This window comes from Schistocerca cancellata, chromosome 6 (assembly GCF_023864275.1).
Source record: "Schistocerca cancellata isolate TAMUIC-IGC-003103 chromosome 6, iqSchCanc2.1, whole genome shotgun sequence".
Lineage (NCBI taxonomy): Eukaryota > Metazoa > Arthropoda > Insecta > Orthoptera > Acrididae > Schistocerca > Schistocerca cancellata.
Window position 1 is genome coordinate 51,028,819 of NC_064631.1, and position 20,164 is coordinate 51,048,982.

At 42.7% G+C, this 20,164-nt stretch overlaps 1 protein-coding gene across 4 annotated transcripts in view; it reads right to left on the minus strand.

Moving 5' to 3' along the window:
• The window catches only part of LOC126191140 (inactive dipeptidyl peptidase 10), a 1,759,372-nt gene that overhangs the window by 154,716 nt on the left and 1,584,492 nt on the right, over positions 1 to 20,164 (minus strand). For all 4 annotated transcript variants that reach the window (XM_049931893.1, XM_049931895.1, XM_049931894.1 and 1 more), the window contains exon 12: positions 1,229 to 1,458. In XM_049931893.1, the coding sequence (XP_049787850.1) occupies positions 1,229 to 1,458 (230 nt within the window). The remainder of the gene's footprint in view (positions 1 to 1,228; positions 1,459 to 20,164) is intronic.

Consider the following 20,164-nt stretch of genomic DNA (forward strand, 5'->3'; position numbering starts at 1 on the left):
TGAGATAAAGTATGTGTTGTGGCTAACCTGTGATGGTTCAATATATATCGCTGGTGTGATTGTCGATTGTTTCATGTTTATTTACTCTGTCGTTATCTCGAAAATATTCGTAATTAATTCTGTTTCTTGAGTCTTGGAATAGAAACACTTCACTTTGGTGTATATGATGCTGTTGCGACTTTCAATGATGGCAACATTGTAAGGTGCAAGGTATTTAGAAATATGGGAATGAAGATAGGTTCTAACATGGTACGAGCGATGCTTGCTTTAGACAAGGAACGCCTTCGGGCTGCAGACAGGGCTGTAAAGAGTCTAGAAATACAAGCAAGAGTAAACAGGAGGAGGAACAAGAGGAAGCTGGAGGAGGAGTTTGCAGAGGATGAAGATAATCCATCCTATGGACCTGGAATGCACTAAAAAGTTAATCCAATCTTTGTCGCTAGATTCCCAAAACTTTTATTTTCTCATACTAATTACATGTTTTCTAAGGATCTTCCAAACATATTTGTTTGAAACTTTCAGTAAATGTTACACAGTACCTTCTCCATAATTTAACACAGCCTTTTTCCAAAAAACTGTATATTTTTGGATATATAAATAAAAAATTGCAAAAAATGTTGTGAATTTTCATTACAATTGAAAAAAAATCATCTTTAATAACTGAACTAAAATTTTGTAAAATCCCTGTGTTAAGTTGTAGCCCATATTCCAATAAATAATCTGTAAAAAGTTCAACTTCCTACCTCAAATACTTTGTGAGGAAAGATGTAATTTATAAGCGTTATTTTAACATTGCAAGTATAGGGCGTTCCGGAGCCCCTTAAGATACAACCATTTTAAATTCAGTAACCAAATTTATATTGAATTGATGGGCTAGCAGTGGCAGACGTGTTCATTTGAGAGTAGGAAAACTTCCACAAAATTTTATGGAGGGGAGAGGGAGGGAGTAAGCTTTCGCAGTTGTGTCAGGGGCGCAGGGTTACCTCGGCACGGCCCTGTGTTTTACACATGCAACAAAAAGTGGAACTGGGAAGCCTGTTTTGCAGATTTGGGGTTCGGGAGCCCATGTAAATGTAGTGATTCTGAACTTCTACTTTGTCGCTGGGGACTGATCAGAAACCACGACGAACTACTGCAATGAACGTGCGAAGGTTTTACTGCACGGTAGAGACTCTTCCTACGTATAGCCACAGTGCTGCAGGTAGAGACTGTGTGAGTTGGTGCTTACACGAGGTGGTTGTCGTTGTCCCAGGCGAGGATGCGCATCACCTCGTAGTTGCCGTGGCTGAGCACGGCGATGCGCTGCTCGGTGATGGTGATGTGCTTGATGTGCGTGTACGAGTGCGTGCTGGTCTCCTTGACGGGCGCCAGCAGCAGGAAGCTGCCGCCGTCCGGCGAGAAGACGGGGTGCGGCTGCACCTCCAGCCACGACTCCTCGGCCGCCCGCTCCGCGTGCGTCTGCCGGCAGGACACACACACACTCACCTTCAGCTGCGTCGCGGCAGAGGCCCCAGTAGCAGGCCTTCCAACTGTACAACAGTGCGGTTTACAATCACGCGGCGAACTGCGGCAGCCCATCTCTATATCTACATCTACATCTACATTTATACTCCGCAAGCCACCCAACGGTGTGTGGCGGAGGGCACTTTACGTGCCACTGTCATTACCTCCCTTTCCTGTTCCAGTCGCGTATGGTTCGCGGGAAGAACGACTGTCTGAAAGCCTCTGTGCGCGTTCTAATCTCTCTAATTTTACATTCGTGATCTCCTCGGGAGGTATAAGTAGGGGGAAGCAATATATTCGATACCTCATCCAGAAACGAACCCTCTCGAAACCTGGCGAGCAAGCTACACCGCGATGCACAGCGCCTCTCTTGCAGAGTCTGCCACTTGAGTTTGTTAAACATCTCCGTAACGCTATCACGGTTACCAAATAACCCTGTGACGAAACGCGCCGCTCTTCTTTGAATCTTCTCTATCTCCTCCGTCAACCCGATCTGGTACGGATCCCACACTGATGAGCAATACTCAAGTATAGGTCGAACGAGTGTTTTGTAAGCCACCTCCTTTGTTGATGGACTACATTTTCTAAGGACTCTCCCAATGAATCTCAACCTGGTACCCGCCTTACCAACAATTAATTTTATATGATCATTCCACTTCAAATCGTTCCGCACGCACATTCCCAGATATTTTACAGAAGTAACTGCTACCAGTGTTTGTTCCGCTATCATATAATCATACAATAAAGGATCCTTCTTTCTATGTATTCGCAGTACATTACATTTGTCTATGTTAAGGGTCAGTTGCCACTCCCTGCACCAAGTGCCTATCCGCTGCAGATCTTCCTGCATTTCGCTACAAATTTCTAATGCTGCAACTTCTCTGTATACTACAGCATCATCCGCGAAAAGCCGCATGGAACTTCCGACACTATCTACTAGGTCATTTATATATATTGTGAAAAGCAATGGTCCCATAACACTCCCCTGTGGCACGCCAGAGGTTACTTTAACGTCTGTAGACGTCTCTCCGTTGATAACAACATACTGTGTTCTGTTTGCTAAAAACTCTTCAATCCAGCCACACAGCTGGTCTGATATTCCGTAGGCTCTTACTTTGTTTATCAGGCGACAGTGCGGAACTGTATCGAACGCCTTCCGGAAGTCAAGGAAAATAGCATCTACCTGGGAGCCTGTATCTAATATTTTCTGGGTCTCATGAACAAATAAAGCGAGTTGGGTCTCACACGATCGCTGTTTCCGGAATCCATGTTGATTCCTACATAGTAGATTCTGAGTTTCCAAAAACGACATGATATTCGAGCAAAAAACATGTTCTAAAATTCTACAACAGATCGACGTCAGAGATATAGGTCTATAGTTTTGCGCATCTGCTCGACGACCCTTCTTGAAGACTGGGACTACCTGTGCTCTTTTCCAATCATTTGGAACCTTCCGTTCCTCTAGAGACTTGCGGTACACGGCTGTTAGAAGGGGGGGAAGTTCTTTCGCGTATTCTGTGTAGAATCGAATTGGTATCCCGTCAGGTCCAGTGGACTTTCCTCTGTTGAGTGATTCCAGTTGCTTTTCTATTCTCTGACAAGGATAACAGTGCCTACTCGTCACCACCGAATTCTTACAATTTTTTCGTTCTCTAGATGCACGGCTTGGCCGTAAATAGCAGTGACGGAAGTGTGAACTCCAGATAGCGAGGCGTTTAGAGAGAACAGAACTGTTGATACGGGTTATTCGACGCATGAGCCCTTTGTGTCGAGGCGCGCACGCAACGAAGGCCAACGAACCTCAGCCGACCGGTTCTTTGGTCGAGATTTGCATAGTATGTACGGACGGCAAATCGTAGCCAACGCAGCGGCTGACCTTAGTTACTATTACTCTGCTGCCAGTAATATCAAAGTCAGGTGGCTGGTTGGCGTTCAGACCCCTCTGCCACTGTAGACGCCGGGTGGAAAAAAAAAGTTCAAATGGCTCTAAGCACTATGGGACTTAACTTCTGAGCTCATCAGTCCCCTAGACTTAGAACTACTTAAACCTAACTAACCTAAGGACATCACACACATCCATGCCCGAGGCAGGATTCGAACCTGCGACCGTAGCAGCAGCGTGGTTCCGGACTGAAGCGCCTAGAGCCGCTCGGACACAGAGGCCGGCAGACGCCGGGTCGAAAGTTCGTTGGTTTAGTACCGATTTGTTATGTCTCGAGAACGAGTGTACGTAAGTATTTCAGGACAGCCACAATTCGCACTTAGTTTATTTTATTGACCATTTTCGCTCTTTGATTTAACAAGAGAATCATCAGAAACTCTGGAATTTACTGTTTACAGTACAGCTGCTAGCTGTTAAATTAAACAACGAAACCAGTCAATGAAACATGTTGAATGCAACATGTGTCTGTCCTCAGAAATTTAATTTCAACAGTCGCTCTTTCCCCTGCAGGCGATACCTGCTATCGCTCAGAGTGTGTATTTATTGTGTTAAAAACTATCGGACTATAGAGTGGAATATGCAGACAAAATTAAAGCTGGTAGTATTTTAAGGTGAACGGGAATGTTTATAGGCCCATACGAACTGCGATTATAAAATCATACTAAAAAAATAAGACACTTGGACGGAAATAACTGTTATTAGAAAGGGATATGCACGATGTGAAAAGAAAATGGTGTCTTTATTGACATATTTCGGCCGTGAACGATAGACAGAAACAAAAAAAAAAAAAAAAAAAAAAAAAACTGGGAGTGAGCATTAACTTTCTGCTGCAGGTACAGCTCCCCTAGAAGAGATCCTATATTCGGAAATTTTACGGCCTACATAATCCAATAACAACTCGAAATCTTTATAAAGCTTACATTTCGAAAAAAGTTATGAAATAGCCCATATTCCAATGCAGCTTTAACGTAGACATTAATTTTGTCCCACCACACTGCTCCCTATTTTTTATAAGAGCTGTCGTCCACGAGCGTCGTTTCTTTTTTTTATTTTCAATTTTTACTTGCTTACAATGCAAATGAACCCAAATAATGTTCATTATATATTATTTAATAACATTTTTGTAAAATATATGAAAAGAAAAGGCCAAGGAGTATTTGGGGTTGGAGATAAATATCCAGGAAGGGATTACAGCATGTTCACGGGAATTCGTATCATCATAAAAGAGAGAAAGTAGTAATTTTCTAGGCATCTTGCACGCATTATAAAAGCTGCATTTTTACAATTTCTTGATTGCTTAAAGTTTCTATAGCAAAACCAACTTGGTTTACCTTCAAGAAAGGTCCACTCCCGTCTAAAAGTCTGGAAGCAAAACATGCATAACGAATCATTCCGCGAAATATTGGCGAGGTTAACTGTTACACTAGCGGAGTGCATTTACGGAAATCACTTTAATACTGCACGACAGCAGCCCTTCTTCGTCTTGAAAATATCTCATCGTAGAGTGGTGGATTTGTTTGCCTTCCCCACGAGTCGATTAATGGAAATAATTTGTTTTTCTGGACGAAGATCTTCATCATATCATCCAAAGAATGTCTGAATAACTCTGTTTCAACTTTACCAGATTTTGAAGAAGTTATGATGAAATTCATATATGTCGCGCAAACTCATCCACCGTGTTTTGAATTCTCGGTCCAAAAGACACTATTCTCATGTAGGCATACGTAAAATGTTGCCAATAATTTTATAGACAGGGTTATGGATAACTGCGCTGTATACTAAGCCATTAGTAGGGGACTGATGACCATAGATGTCAAGTCCCATAGTGCTCAGAGCCATTTGAACCAACTAAGCCATTAGTCTGTTCATGTTTCGGTATATTTGCAGTGTAAGTAATGTAAAAATTGAAAACAAAAAAAAAAGTTTCCGCATAGGGACACGACCATCTAATTACAGTTCCGTACTCTTTCCGCTGCGCCAATTGTTGCGTGGAAACTACAATAACATGAATGACTCATACATCGCCTAACCCACGCCAAAAATGCCATTTCTTCTAAACGTTTCGCCATCTGGGGCTCCCACTTCGGTCACTTTCATTTCTGGCCAAGTCCTGCATACGTCATAAATTTGGAAGAAATCATTGATGACGAGTGGACGCGGTCCGCTTGTGAGAGGGTAAAAAAAAAAACTGAATAGGCGATTGCAAAAACGACGTAACTTCTTTTTCTAAATTTTACTCTAGAGCGAAAAAATATCCCTTTGCCAAATTGAGAACTAATTCATTCTTATTTTTCTACAGGAAGTTTGACTATTATGGGTACAAACGAAAGGGGAAAGTGAAGGACATTGAAACAAGGAATTATCCCTAATAAATAAAGGTCCGGAAACGAATGGTTTCTCCGATACGACATATTACGACACAATACATGGACACCCTGTAATAAGAGTATCCGAGGATCAAAACTGCAGATAAGCGCTTGGGGACAGGCACATTAGAACGAGAGTTCCACATGTCTCCGTTCATGCGAAGGTAGACTTCAGAACGTCTTTTCATCGATACTCGTACACGTTCAAAAACTTAAGGCGTGCTCTGAATGCACTGACAACCGTCCACAATGCATTGCCGGAGTTATTTGACACTACCAGCAGTGCTTGAATACGACGAAGCTTTTAAATATCCTCAAACAATAAAATACAACGCGTTCAAATTCCGGGACCTGGGAAACCACGATCAATACCCCAGTTGTCCTAATTCTATTTACCAATACTTGGGCGTCTAGAATGATGATAAAATCAAACAATAGTAGTTCATCGCTTTGTAATTTACATATCGCTTGCAGTGTTTCGAAACAAGTATAGCCTTAGACATTAACGGTGTTCTAACATTGGTATGACAACTGTTCTGCATACATCGTATCGGGGAAGCCGCTGGTTTCCAGACCTATGTTTATTAGGATTACTTGCTTGTTTCGTTTTCCTCTATTCGCTCCTTTCATTCGTACGTGTAATAGTTAAACACAGTTTACACATACATCACACACAAATATATATTGGTGTGACCAAGTTCTGAAAATGGTTTTATGTACAGGTTATAAAATTAGGAATTCCCGAAAGCTTAAGTTACTTTTGCGTATAAACTCATCTAGATCGATTAACATATATTTCTCTCTTATGACGTCCGATTACTGCCATTATCAGCGCAAAACTTACAACTCGTGAGAAAACGTTCTGTCTCAACTGAAACAAAAGCTGTGTCTGAACAAGTCTTGCGTTTATCATGCCTTGGTGCACTTTTTGTGGCAACTGACACTGAATTTTGTTGTAAAAGTGGTAAATTTTGATCCGTAATGAATGCAAATACAAGGTGTTTGACAATTCTTATTGCATCTTCAAGAGGTTGTAGATAGAACTTAGTAGATAAATTTTTGATAAGCAATCCCTGTCCGCAAATGTTCCCTGTGGATATATAACAAATTTGAAGGTAGGATCACTTTCAAAGCTCCCGCTTTGCGATACGGTACGTAATAGTAGATCTTCACAACGCGTGCATCGATGACGTTTTGCGGATCGCCTCATTCCGTCATACTGTATATCAGTCTCGCCCACAACGACGACGGCTGCGAGAAGCTGGTACATTCGCAACTGGTGGGGTCGGCTGTGGGCCTTACCGGACGCACACCAGAGATTGTGGGCCGTGTGTATGAAGGCATGCGCTGCAGACACAGCTTGCAGCTTGTGCAGCAAACAGCGTGGTTACCGTGTGGAACAGGCACACCGGTCAGCGCTCACTGTCTCCGGTGTGAGCGTACCATGTAGCGGGAGATTTGAAAGTGACTTGATTTTCTAACTTATTCTGCATCCAAACGGTATATTTCCGGTCATGAGTTGCTAACTGCCCTCTACATCCCTTAGTACATGTAATAGGAATTGTGAAACACTCTGTATATTAAGTGATATTGAAGTTGAAGACACATTAAGGGACATTATTTCTTTCATTAATAACTGACGTTCTGTATGGAATGGATAACACTTGAATGGAGAAAAAGACTGTAATGCTTAGGGGAGGTAGACGTTTCATCACCAAGTATGTAGCCATCAGTACTATTCGATCAGTACTTTTCAGATGAGAACATACATGGAAATATTACAAAACACTTCAAGATTTTCAACACTTGTAATAATTTGCTTAACATGAATAAGATTTCATACAAAACTACGTACGAAAAATTTAGTGCGATCAGACATATAGTACAAAAAGGCTACACGAGAGGGACAATTTCAAAATTTCGTCTGCAGTGCCAAAGTCCATCTCAGTACTGAGCTACTGGAAGAGATTTTCATAAAAAGAAACCCGCGGTCATCATGCTGCCGGTGGCGTAACTGGCGTGTACAAGTCGGAGCACGTACCCTGGGTTGCATATTCTGGGGGTGGGGATGTGTAGTATTGCGAAGAGCGAAAACAAGGTGACGAAGCGTGAAACAAACAAGGAAAATGGAGGGATAAAAAGAGTAGAATAAAGGAAAGGAGGGGAGGACACGAAAATCGGAAGGGGCGGACTTGTGTGATGTGGAGGCTCCGACTGGACAGCACCATAACACCTGTTGCTGCTTGGTGTGGAGACACTGGCGTCTTGCTTCGTGTAGTAAATGCACCCTCTCTCGCTATTCCAAGTAAGCCAAAGCAAGGAAATTATAATCAGTCTAATTTGAGCTTGTTTTTCAGTTTCTTATGGTTTTTAATTGAGCAGTAAGCAGAACCGAGTGAGTTACTGATGCAAACAATGCGAGTTTGGAATGAGAGCCACAGCTGCAAAATACTAACACGAATTCTTTACAGACGAATGGAAAAACTAGTAGAAGCCGACCTCGGGGAAGATCAGTTTGGATTCCGTAGAAATACTGGAACACGTGAGGCAATACTGACCTTACGACTTATCTTAGAAGAAAGATTAAGGAAAGGCAAACCTACGTTTCTAGCATTTGTAGACTTAGAGAAAGCTTTTGACAATGTTGAATGGAATACTCTCTTTCAAATTCTAAAGGTGGCAGGGGTAAAATACAGGGAGCAAAAGGCTATTTACAATTTGTACAGAAACCAGATGGCAGTTATAAGAGTCGAGGGACATGAAAGGGAAGCAGTGGTTGGGAAGGGAATAAGACAGGGTTGTAGCCTCTCCCCGATGTTATTCAATCTGTATATTGAGCAAGCAGTAAAGGAAACAAAAGAAAAATTCGGAGTGGGTATTAACATCCATGGAGAAGAAATAAAAACTTTGAGGTTCGCCGATGACATTGTAATTCTGTCAGAGACAGCAAAGGACTTGGAAGAGCAGTTGAACGGAATGAATGGTTTCTTGAAGGGAGGATATAAGATGAACATCAACAAAAGCATAACGAGGGTAATGGAATGTAGTCGAATTAAGTCGGGTGATGTTGAGGGTATTAGATTAGGAAATGAGACACTTAAAGTAGTAAAGGAGTTTTGCTATTTGGGGAGCAAATTAGCTGATGATGGTCGAAGTAGAGAGGATATAAAATGTAGACTGGCAATGGCAAGGAAAGCGTTTCTGAAGAAGAGAAATTTGTTAACATCGAGTATAGATTTAAGTGTCAGGAAGTCATTTCTGAAAATATTTGTATGGAGTGTAGCCATGTATGGAAGTGAAACATGGACGGTAAATAGTTTGGACAAGAAGAGAATAGAAGCTTTCGAAATGTGGTGCTACAGAAGAATGGTAGATCACATAACTAATGAGGAAGTATTGAATAGGATTGGGGAGAAGAGAAGTTTGTGGCACAACTTGACCAGAAGAAGGGATCGGTTGGTAGGACATGTTCTGAGGCATCAAGGGATCACCAATTTAGTATTGGAGGGCAGCGTGGAGGGTAAAAATCGTAGGGGGAGACCAAGAGATGAATACACTAAGCAGATTCAGAAGGATGTAGGTTGCAGTAGGTACTGGGAGATGAAGAAGCTTGCACAGGATAGAGTAGCATGGAGAGCTGCATCAAACCAGTCTCAGGACTGAAGACCACAACAACAACAACCTTATATAGCATGAATGGAAAGGAAACCATGCACTTTCGGACGCAATTACCTCGTATTAGTTACTTTCAGCGATCGTTTCCTGCTTTTTGTCCCCAATTTTGAAACCCGCCCAGTATCAACAAAGTTTATATTTTAAAATTTTGTATCAAAATAAGTAAAAACTCTTAATTCAAACTCGAACAGGTGTATGAAAATAATTGAAATCTGGTATCTAGTGTGGGAAGAAATATATTGGTGCAGAGTACCTACTATGTGACTGGAGTCAATAAATTAAAGAGAACTTTGCAGACTCCTAATAAGGCAATGTACACTCATGCTCTTAAATTAAGGATAATGCTGGTACATGGGGAAACAACGCTCTGGTGGGCAGTTTACGGGTTTAAATCACCTCGGGTTACGACCATGCGGTGCATTTGACCTGCGGTCGTCGCACGGTGGCGCTGGCAGCAGTCCATATACGCAGAGGTGTGTTCGTGCATGTCAGAGTACGGTGCAGCGAGTAAGTGTGCAGAATTTTTCAGACGTGCTAATGGTGACTGTGTGTTGAAAATGGCTCAAAGAACACATATTGATGACGTTATGAGGGGTAGAATACTAGGGCGACTGGAGCGTGGTCAAACACAGCAGGTCGTAGCACGGGCCCTCCGTGTGCCACAAAGTGTGATCTCAAGATTATGGTAACGATTGCAGCAGACAGGAAACGTGTCCAGGCGCTACAGTACGGGACGTCCACAGTGTACAACACCACAAGAAGAGCGATATCTCACCATCAGTGCCCGCAGACGGCCACGGATTACTGCAGGTAGCCTTGCTCGGGACCTTACTGCATCCGTTGGAACAGTTTTCTCCAGACACACAGTCTACAGACGACTGAATAGCCATGGTTTTTTCGTCACGAGACCTGCAAGGTGCATTCCACTGACCCCTGGTCACAACAGAACCCGTAAAGCCTGGTGTCAAGAACACAGTAAGTGGTCATTGGAACAGTGGTCCCAGGTTATGTCCACGGACGTGTCCAGGTATTGTCTGAACAGTGATTCTCTCCGGGTTTTCATCTGGCGTGAACCAGAAACTGTATACCGACCCCTTAATGTCCTTGAAAGGGACCTGTATGGAGGTCGTGGTTTGATGGAGTGGGATGGGATTGTGATTGGTGCACGTACACCCCAGCATGTCTTTGACAGAGAAACTGTAACACGTCAGGTGTATCGGGACGTCATTTTGCACCAGTATGTCCGCCTTTACAGGGGTGCAGCGGGTCCCACCTTCCTCCTGATGGATGATAACGCACGGCCTCACCGAACTGCCACCGAGGAGCAGTACCTTGAAACAGAAGATATCAGGCGAATGGAGTGGCCTGCCTGTTCTCCAGACCTAAACCTCATCGAGCACGTCTGGGATGCTCTCGGTCGACTTATCGCTGCACGTCTTCAAACCCCTACGACACTTCAGGAGCTCCTACATGCACTGGTGCAAGAATGGGAGGCTATAACCCAGCATCTGCTCAACCACCTGATCCAGAGTATGCCAAACCGTTGTGTGGCATGTGTACGTGTGCATGGTGGTCATATCCCATATTGATGTCGGGCTACATGCGCAGGAAACAGTGGCGTTTTGTAGCACATGTGTTTCGGGACGGTTTTCTCAACTTATCACCGACACCGTGGACGTACAGATCTGTGTCTTGCGTGTTCCCTATGTGCGTATACTGTTAGCGTCAGTTTTGTGTAGTGCCACGTTCTGTGGCACCACATTCTGCAATCATCCTTAATTTATGAGCATGAGTGTATATATTACTACTAAATGAATGGCAGATATTAAATTAAAATGTACAATAATAAGAGACCGGTGTCGACATGTTATTCGATTAAATTGAGCGTAAAGACATTTGAAGACAAAAATTATGTAATTAATGTTACCAAGGGTGGCGTAATAACAAGATACTAGCATTAACCTTTTTTCTTTGGTGAATTTTATATTCCCTTTGGATTTTTCCGATAGATCACAGTCTTTCACCTGCCTTTTCCACTGGCAGATGCATATGGCCATTTCATCTTCAGTCGCTCCAGACAGACGCTCTACTATACTTTTGACTTTAATAATATCTCGTGATTCAACCTCATATCGTTTCGAACATTCTATAAGAACGTACTTTGTCTCTTTGTTTACTGCTCGACGATATACGAAACAGGTGGAAGTTTTTGGGTGTATCTCATCAGTTTGCACACATACCATGTTTGATTAATAGAGGAAACAGAGAAAATTCAACAATGAGTAACACGCTGTGACACAAGAACATTCAGTAAGCATGGCGGCGTCACGGAGATGCTAAACGGTCTTCTGTGGCAGACTCTACAAGCGACCCGTTTTGCATCATGGAGACGTTTACTGTTGGAATTGCAGGAGCGTCTGACACATACGTCTCACAAAATGACCATGACGAGAAAATCGGAGAAATTGGAGCTCCTAGAAGCACTCTCCGCAACAAATCACAAGGTACTTTCCGGAGTGTTAATGCTAGAAGCACATCATCAAAACGGCTTCCGGAGTCTGCGGACTTAGGTCGCGTAAATGAACAGAACATCTGACTTCCGAACGACAGCTTGAAGCGTTACAGATGTTTTTAACGCCACGCCTCGTAGGATTTGTTCTTCAATCTTCGTCTGTGATTGATCCACCCGCATAGCCGTACGTGGTAATGGGTCGCTTTCGGGGTGGGAAGATGTGTCTGCCTCGGATGAAACCTGACAGGCAGGATAACGACTGTGTCGATGTTCTGGCCAGCCTGGATATGGTTTTTAGGCGGTTTCTCACTCCCCACTGGACGAATACCGGGCTTGGTGTGTCGCTCACACCAACACAGGGAAAACAGTGATCAAAGTTTATAAAAGTTTATTGATCAAAGAAAGAAACATCTGCTTCGACGAAAATAACAAAATCACAACTACAATGTCTCATAGGTATGAAGGCTTGACAATATGGTGATTTCAGTAACACAGCTCAGATATCCATAGACAAGAACACTTGTGTGGAAGAGATTCTAAATCAGAATAAGCTGTAAAATCAGCATATGAGCAGGACAGTCGATCCTGGATACAGTCTGATGTGCCACGGGAACAACGATGAAGGCCAAATACAGTGGCGTCGGTCCCTACGACGGGCTTCGAGATTGTCCTAAGACCATAGGGTTAACAGCACACGTCCGGAGGTTAGGAGAGCTCCCGAAGCCGGAAGAACTGAATTGTGCAACTCTGGCACCGACCTTTGTAGTGGTCGGCGGCGGAATACTCGCGACAACATTTTCTGGTAACGTGTGGGGCGGACGCGAATAGGTCCCTTGGAAGCGGCGGCCTCTGCTAGCGCTGGTACCGCCGTCTGGCGTCCGTCCGTTACTGCGACGGGGGAGTCCGCGGCGCTGAGCAGTGCAGGGGCCGTGTAGGCTGCACACCTGCCTCAAGTGCCCGAAGGGTTGCCAATCGCTTTTGCGAAGATCTCCGGTGTAGTAGGGCTGGTAACCAAGTCCCGCTTCAGTACACGATTCGCAAGCACTGAGAAAACTTTCTCTCATTTCCACACGAACAACAGTGCACACTGGCATTTGGCGTCCACATATTCCGTCTCGAGGGGGTGAGGGGGGGGGGGGGGGAGGAGAGTAACAGCGTGGCGAAAGGAAGGACATTCATTAAACTAAGTGCATAAAATCCGTTAATAACCATGCTGACCCTCCATCGACGCGGGACAAAAGCTCAAGCGAAAGAAAAAGCATCTTACACTTGTGGTTGTTTGGTGGGTTGACTAATTATTGAATACATCTACACAACACCACAGTTTACGTTTTCAGTTTCTTCTTGTTTGTTAACACTAAACACGGTTTCGGTGATCAGCTCACATATATGTATTAATAGCATTTTAGCAACGCATATTGGCAAGCTGCACCAGCTACGAGAGGTTTCACAAAGTTCACAAGTGGCAGAAACGCACTTACAACTTTACTTCATGCTTGACGAATGCCGACTTGATAATACAGTGCTTTTCTTGTGGTCTTCAGTCCAAAGACTGATTTGATGCGGCTCTCCATGCTAGTCTAACACGTGTAAGGCGCTTCATCTCCGAATTATTATCGCAACCTACATCCATTTGTACGTACTTATTCTACTGAAGCCTTGGTCTCCCTCTACAAATTTTAACTCACCCCCCCCCCCCCCCCCCCACTTCCTTCGATTACCAAATTGACAGGTCCTTGATGCCTCAGAATGTCTCCCACCAATCTACACCTTTTTTTTAGTAAAGCTGGCCATAAATTTCTTTTCTCTCAATTAGATTCGTAACATTCTCATTTGTTATTCAACCCACCCGTCTAATCTCCAGCATTTTTCTGCGGAACCGAATTTCGAAAGCTTCCACTTTCTTCTTGTCTGCATTGTCTATCGTCTAAGTTTCACTGCTACTCAAAGCAACACTCCAGACAAATACGTTCATTGAAGACCTCCTAAGTCTATACCACACGTTAACAAATTCTTCTTCTTCAGATGTTCTTTCTTGCTACTATTAGTCTGCATTTTATATTTGCACCACTTCCACCGTCATTACTTATTTTACTGAGGGAATAACGAAACTTATTCACCACTTTTAGTGTCTCATTTTCAAATGCAATTCCCCCAGCATCGCCTGGTTTACTTTGGCTACTGTCAGTTACCCCCGTTTTACTCTTGCTGTTGTTCACCTTATAACATCTTTTCAAGACACTATTCAATTCGTTCAGCTGGTCTTCTGGTTTCTTTACGGTTTCTAACAAAGTTACAATATCGGAACAACGCAACGTTTTTATTTCTTCACCCCAAACTTTAATTCCTTTTCCAGACTTTCCTTGATTTCCTTTACACAATGTTCGGTGGACAGATTGTATAACATCGGGGACACACTGCAGCCTTGCCTCATTCCCATGTTAACTATTACTTCCCTTTCATGCCCTCCGACTCTTATAACTGACGTCTGGTTTTCGTACAAGTTGTAAATAACCTTTTGTTCTCTATATTTTATCTCTGCTACGCTCAAAATTTCAAAGAGTGCAGAACAGCCCACATTGCCAAAAGCTTCCTCTAAGTCAACAAACGCTATAAACGTAGGGTTGCCTTAATTGATCTACATTCTAAGGCTCACTATTGCCTCACCTATTCCCACATTTCTCCTGATGCCAAACTGATCTCCCCCTCGGTCGGCCTCTGCCAGTTTTTCCATTTTTATGTAAATAATTCAATATTTTTCAGCCATGACTTATAAAACTGATGGTTCGGTAGTACTCACCCCTGTCAGCACCTGCCTTGCTTGGAATTGAATTTACAAAGACTGATCAAAAAGTTTTTGTCTGAAGGCGGTACAGTCTGGAATCGGTATGCTAATCAGGCAGAATCGCCGTGAACATTGAACCCATCATCCCAGCGACGCATCAAGTTTAGTGTGTGAAGAAGTCCGCCTGTTACAAATCGTGGACAGGAGTAATCGACTCTTCACTGCCTCTTTTAAGGGACTGAGGGCGAGATAACCGCATGGGGAGAGATCAGAGGTATGGGGTGGGTGCTCCAGTGTTTCCCACTCGGGTTGGCGCAACATCTGCGTGACGACATTTGCGATATGGGGACGTCCGTCATCATTAAACATCAGCAGCTCTAGCTGTGCCATTCCACAATGGTGGTTTTCAACAGAAATGCTGCCCCATATTCATTCTTCATTCTCCAATATTTTCTACCGGTGTTTTTCTTCGCCAGCCAAGAATACAATAATAGCACGTTGGTCCTATTTGGATGCATTTGGTAATACTGTCGCCATTTTTACGTTTCCGCATTTAGCGCACGCACGTCGGAATGACACGAATACCACACTAATCCCTAGCTTACGTGTCGGTGCTTATATACAATCATCGGAGTTTCGCTATGCTGCATATACGCTGCACGCAACGCACTGAGACGGAAGCTTTTTGACCGCCACTTGCATTTTCCTCAAGTGTGAGGGTATTTTCCCAGTATCACATAGCTTGCACACGAGATGGAACAGTTTTTCAGTGACTGACAATCCAAAGGATCTCAATTATTATGCTGGAATGTCGTCTATTCGATGGACCTTGTTTCCACTGATGTCTTTCAGTGCTGTGCCAGAATTTTCTTGGAGTGTTAGATCCCTCATCTCATTCTCACTTACGACATATTGTATTTCTAATATTTTTCTCAAGTTTCTTCTCCATGTATAAAAACTCTAATTATCCCCTCCGTCTTTCAGCTATCGCTGCTTTGCTTATACTGGCTTGCCATCTGAGCTCTTGATATTCGTACAGTTACTTCTCTCTTCTCCAAAGGCCTGTTTAATCTAGGTAAAGGCAGCATCTATCTTTCCCTTATTGTGGATATCTCTACGGTCTTGCATTTGTCCTCCAGCCGTTCTTTCATAGCCTTTTTACACTTTCTGTAAATCTCATTTTTTAGACCACTGTATTACCTATCGCCTGCTTCATTTGCTGCATTTTTATACTTTCTCCTTTCGCCAATTAAATTCAGTATCTTCCGAGTTATCCAAAGGTTTCTATCAGGCGTTGTCTTTTTACCAATGTAATCCTCTGCTGCTTTCACAATTTCAGCTCTCAAAGCTACCCGTTAGTTTTCTATTGCGTTCCTTTCCCCTGTTTCAGTCCACCGTTGCCTGATACTTCCCCTGAAACTCCCAACAATCACTGGTTTTATTGGTTTATCCATGCCCGAGTTCCTTTGTTTCCTACCTCCTGTTTTAGTGTGCAGCTCATAACCAATTAATAATGGCCAGAGTTCACGTCTTCCCTTGGAAATACCTTACAGTTTAAAGTCTGGTTCCGAAATATCTGTCTTACGCATAAATAATCAATATGAAACCTTCCACTGTCTTCAGGCGTCTTGCGTGGATACAACCTATTTCCTGATTCAGAAACCAAGTGTTAGTTGTGGAAAATCTTTCCAAGTGCGTCCCTCCTTCATCCGTTTCCCCAGTCCATGTTCTCCTATTATTCTGCTTCTCTTCGTTTTCCTAGTACCGAATTAAAAGTCATCTATCACAACTAAATTTTCATCTTCGTCACTATCTGAATAAGTTCCTTTGTCCCATGATATATTCTTTGAACCTCTTCTTGATCTGCGATATTAGTAGGATACAATCTGTGGTGCAAGTTAGCTTCTGCCTGTTTTCACTACGATAACACATTAATTATTCATCGCTATTCATAGCAGCTTACTGATTTCCTATTTTTTTATTCGTTATTAGGCTTAGTCGCGCATATCCCGATGTGATTTCGTGCTGATAACCATGTACTGACCTGACAAAAAGTGTTTGTCTTCCATCCACTCCAAAAAAAAAAAAAAATACTCCCGGCCGCTGTGGCCGTGTGGTTCTAGGCGCTTCAGTCCGGAACCGCGCGACTACTACGGTCGCAGGTTCGAATCCTGCCTCGGACATGGATGTGTGGGATGTCCTTTGGTTAGTTAAGTTTAAGTAGTTCTAAGTTCTATGGGCTGAAGACCTCAGATTTTAAGCCCCGTAAAAAAAAGTTCAACTGTGCGCATGAATTCCTAAGGGACCAAATTGCTGAGGTCATCGGTTCCTAGACTTACACACTACTTAAACTAACTTATGCTAAGAACAACACACACATATCCATGCCCGAGGGAGGACTCGGTTTCCATGACATGGCGCCTGTAACCACGCGGCCCATCTACTCCACTAATTCCCACTGTATCTAACTCCATCATATCCATTTTTCTTTTCAAAATCTCTAACCTACCCTATCCGATTAAGCGATCTAACATTGCGTGCTCTTGCTAGTATAAGGGCAGTCAAATGGAGATAAGACAGATTGGAAAAAAGTAAGTAAACTGTTTATTGCTTAAAATGTAATCGCCTTAACTGTTGATACATTTACGCCACTGTGTGACAAGACGGTCAATGCCTTCATGGAAAAATGTTTGTGCTTGCCTGCGAAACTATGATTTGTCTGAAACAAATCGGCAGCAACGAGACTCTTTCTTCAGGGTTCCAAAAATATTGAAAATGCAAAGGGGGAGACCGGGACTGTGTGGAGGCTGTGTAAGGATTTCTCAGCAAAGATTCTGCTGAGTAATCGAAACAACCTCGGAAACATGCGAACCCCTACCCTCACCCTTATAGAATGCCACTTTTGTTTTTCCTGATGACGACATTCTCCTGTGTAGTCTCTGTCTGGAGATACATCTACATCTACATCTACATCTACATCCATACTCCGCAAGCCACCTGACGGTGTGTGGCGGAGGGTACCTTCAGTACCTCTATCGGTTCTCCCTTCTATTCCAGTCTCGTATTGTTCGTGGAAAGAAGGATTGTCGGTATGCCTCTGTGTGGGCTCTAATCTCTCTGATTTTATCCTCATGGTCTCTTCGCGAGATATACGTAGGAGGGAGCAATATACTGCTTGACTCTTCGGTGAAGGTATGTTCTCGAAACTTTGACAAAAGCCCGTACCGAGCTACTGAGCGTCTCTCCTGCAGAGTCTTCCACTGGAGTTTATCTATCATCTCCGTAACGCTTTCGCGATTACTAAATGATCCTGTAACGAAGCGCGCTGCTCTCCGTTGGATCTTCTCTATGTCTTGTATCAACCCTATCTGGTACGGATCCCACACTGCTGAGCAGTATTCAAGCAGTGGGCGAACAAGCGTACTGTAACCTACGAATGGGAGAGTGTTCTACCTCCAAAATTCTTTACCAAATAGGATGCCATCGTCATTTACCTATGAAATGGAGCTGGAAACACAATTGAGGGATGGAGAGGTCAGACTATGCCTTGGTTCCTCAAGAGAAGAGCAGCCTTTTCAGTAGTTGCAGGTATAACAGTCTAGATGCTTGACTGCCTGGTCTGCCCTGTAATTTTAGCCACCATGGTATTGTTGTGCTGGTACCGCTAACGGTGGAAAGCAAGGGAAGAATGCAGCCATGACATTTTTTTCCTGAGAGAATATTGTGGTTTAGATATTAACAAAAAGGATGAAAAGTGAAAGATTCGAATATACGACAGGCAGTGAAGTCATTTAACGACAAGCTGTGTAAATAGAATATGGTAAAATAATATGTATAATTTTACGAGCTTTTAATGTCCACAGGAATTCCCAAAATTACCGGGAACTTACTTGAGAGTCAATTTTCGTAATTGCAGTAATTAAAAAAGTAACATTATTTTAACAAAAGTATACGTGTTTGATAACAGAGGAATCGAGGCAACATTGGATGTTGAAAAGACTTACAGAATATTCTAGAATACGCGGAGTTCGAATTGGAGCAACTTTTGAATTATCAGCTTCTTGCAGAGAGTAAAACGTATTTTGCAAAGAGGAAACTGAGCTCTTTCGAATAAGCCATGTCAATCTGAATACCGATATTTTTAGCGGGGTTGAATTTTGACGTCCTCATGGTTCACAGGAATCGTAAATTATGAATATTTATGTAAATGAATTGTTTTTGCATGAACTATTTACACTTTTGTCGTCAGCAATCGGTAAACTGTACTGCGAATAATTATGTTTAGTGATTTAAATGTTTTCAACATGTTGCATCTTGCAGCTCTCAGTTATTGAAGAAAAGAAAATTTTTGACTTTTTCAGTGACGCTGCTATTTATTTTCTGGTTAACTGGTTTCGCATTTCGCCTATTTTTACTAACCACCTTTTACAGAGAACATAATTTTTACTAATGTATGCGTGAAATATGGGTAATAAAGGCGTCAGTAATAGTATGGTCCAGATGGTAACTACTAATGTATTTTTTATTTGGGTTATATTTGGAGTGGACAGATCTATTTATGTCTTCAGACTTTAGATGTAACTCGGATCAGCGTTAAAACATGACATAAATGTAGTTGCACCTTACTGTATTCTGTCAATGTATGAGCATAAGGTATTTTTGTCTTAATTGTGGTACCTTCATTATCCAATATGATCCACAATAAATTTTTATTTGATTTCTAGCGTTCCTTAAGGGGAGTTACATTATTTCATTTGTATTTCGATGAAATCTACCTACGACTGTACTGTCAGACTTTCATAATTGGATTTTCAGTGAACTGTATGTAGTCGAGTATTTGGTGAGTGGATCAGATACTGCTTGGATAATGTAGGTACCACAATTTAGACAAATTTATCTAATGCTTATACACATATAATGCAGGGTGTCCCACTCAAATCTACCTGATTTCAAAAACCCAGGAAAAAAACCATAATAGATACGACAATGAAAAATGCGCCACATTGTAGAGCATCTCAAAGAATTTATATTCCCGCGTCAGAAGTGCCAAGTATCGTCGCCAGAGTGCAACATGGCCGCATGAAGTGAAAATGGCGACTCCACAGCAGTGCACACAAGCAGTAGTGTGGTTTGCAGAAACAAAATCACCGATTACTGTGCAAAGAAATTGTCGTCGTTTGTATGAATGTGATCCACCTAATGTGAAAACAATTAAGGAGTGGTGTAGGTCCAACAGTCCTGTTGTGCATTATCCCGCACCAGACATTTAGTTTGGGGCTATCACGTACATGTTCAATGACATCGTGCGCATTTTGCGAACCCCAAATCCGAACATTATGCCTATTAACCCCTCCTGATAGATGAAAGGTTGCCTCATCTGA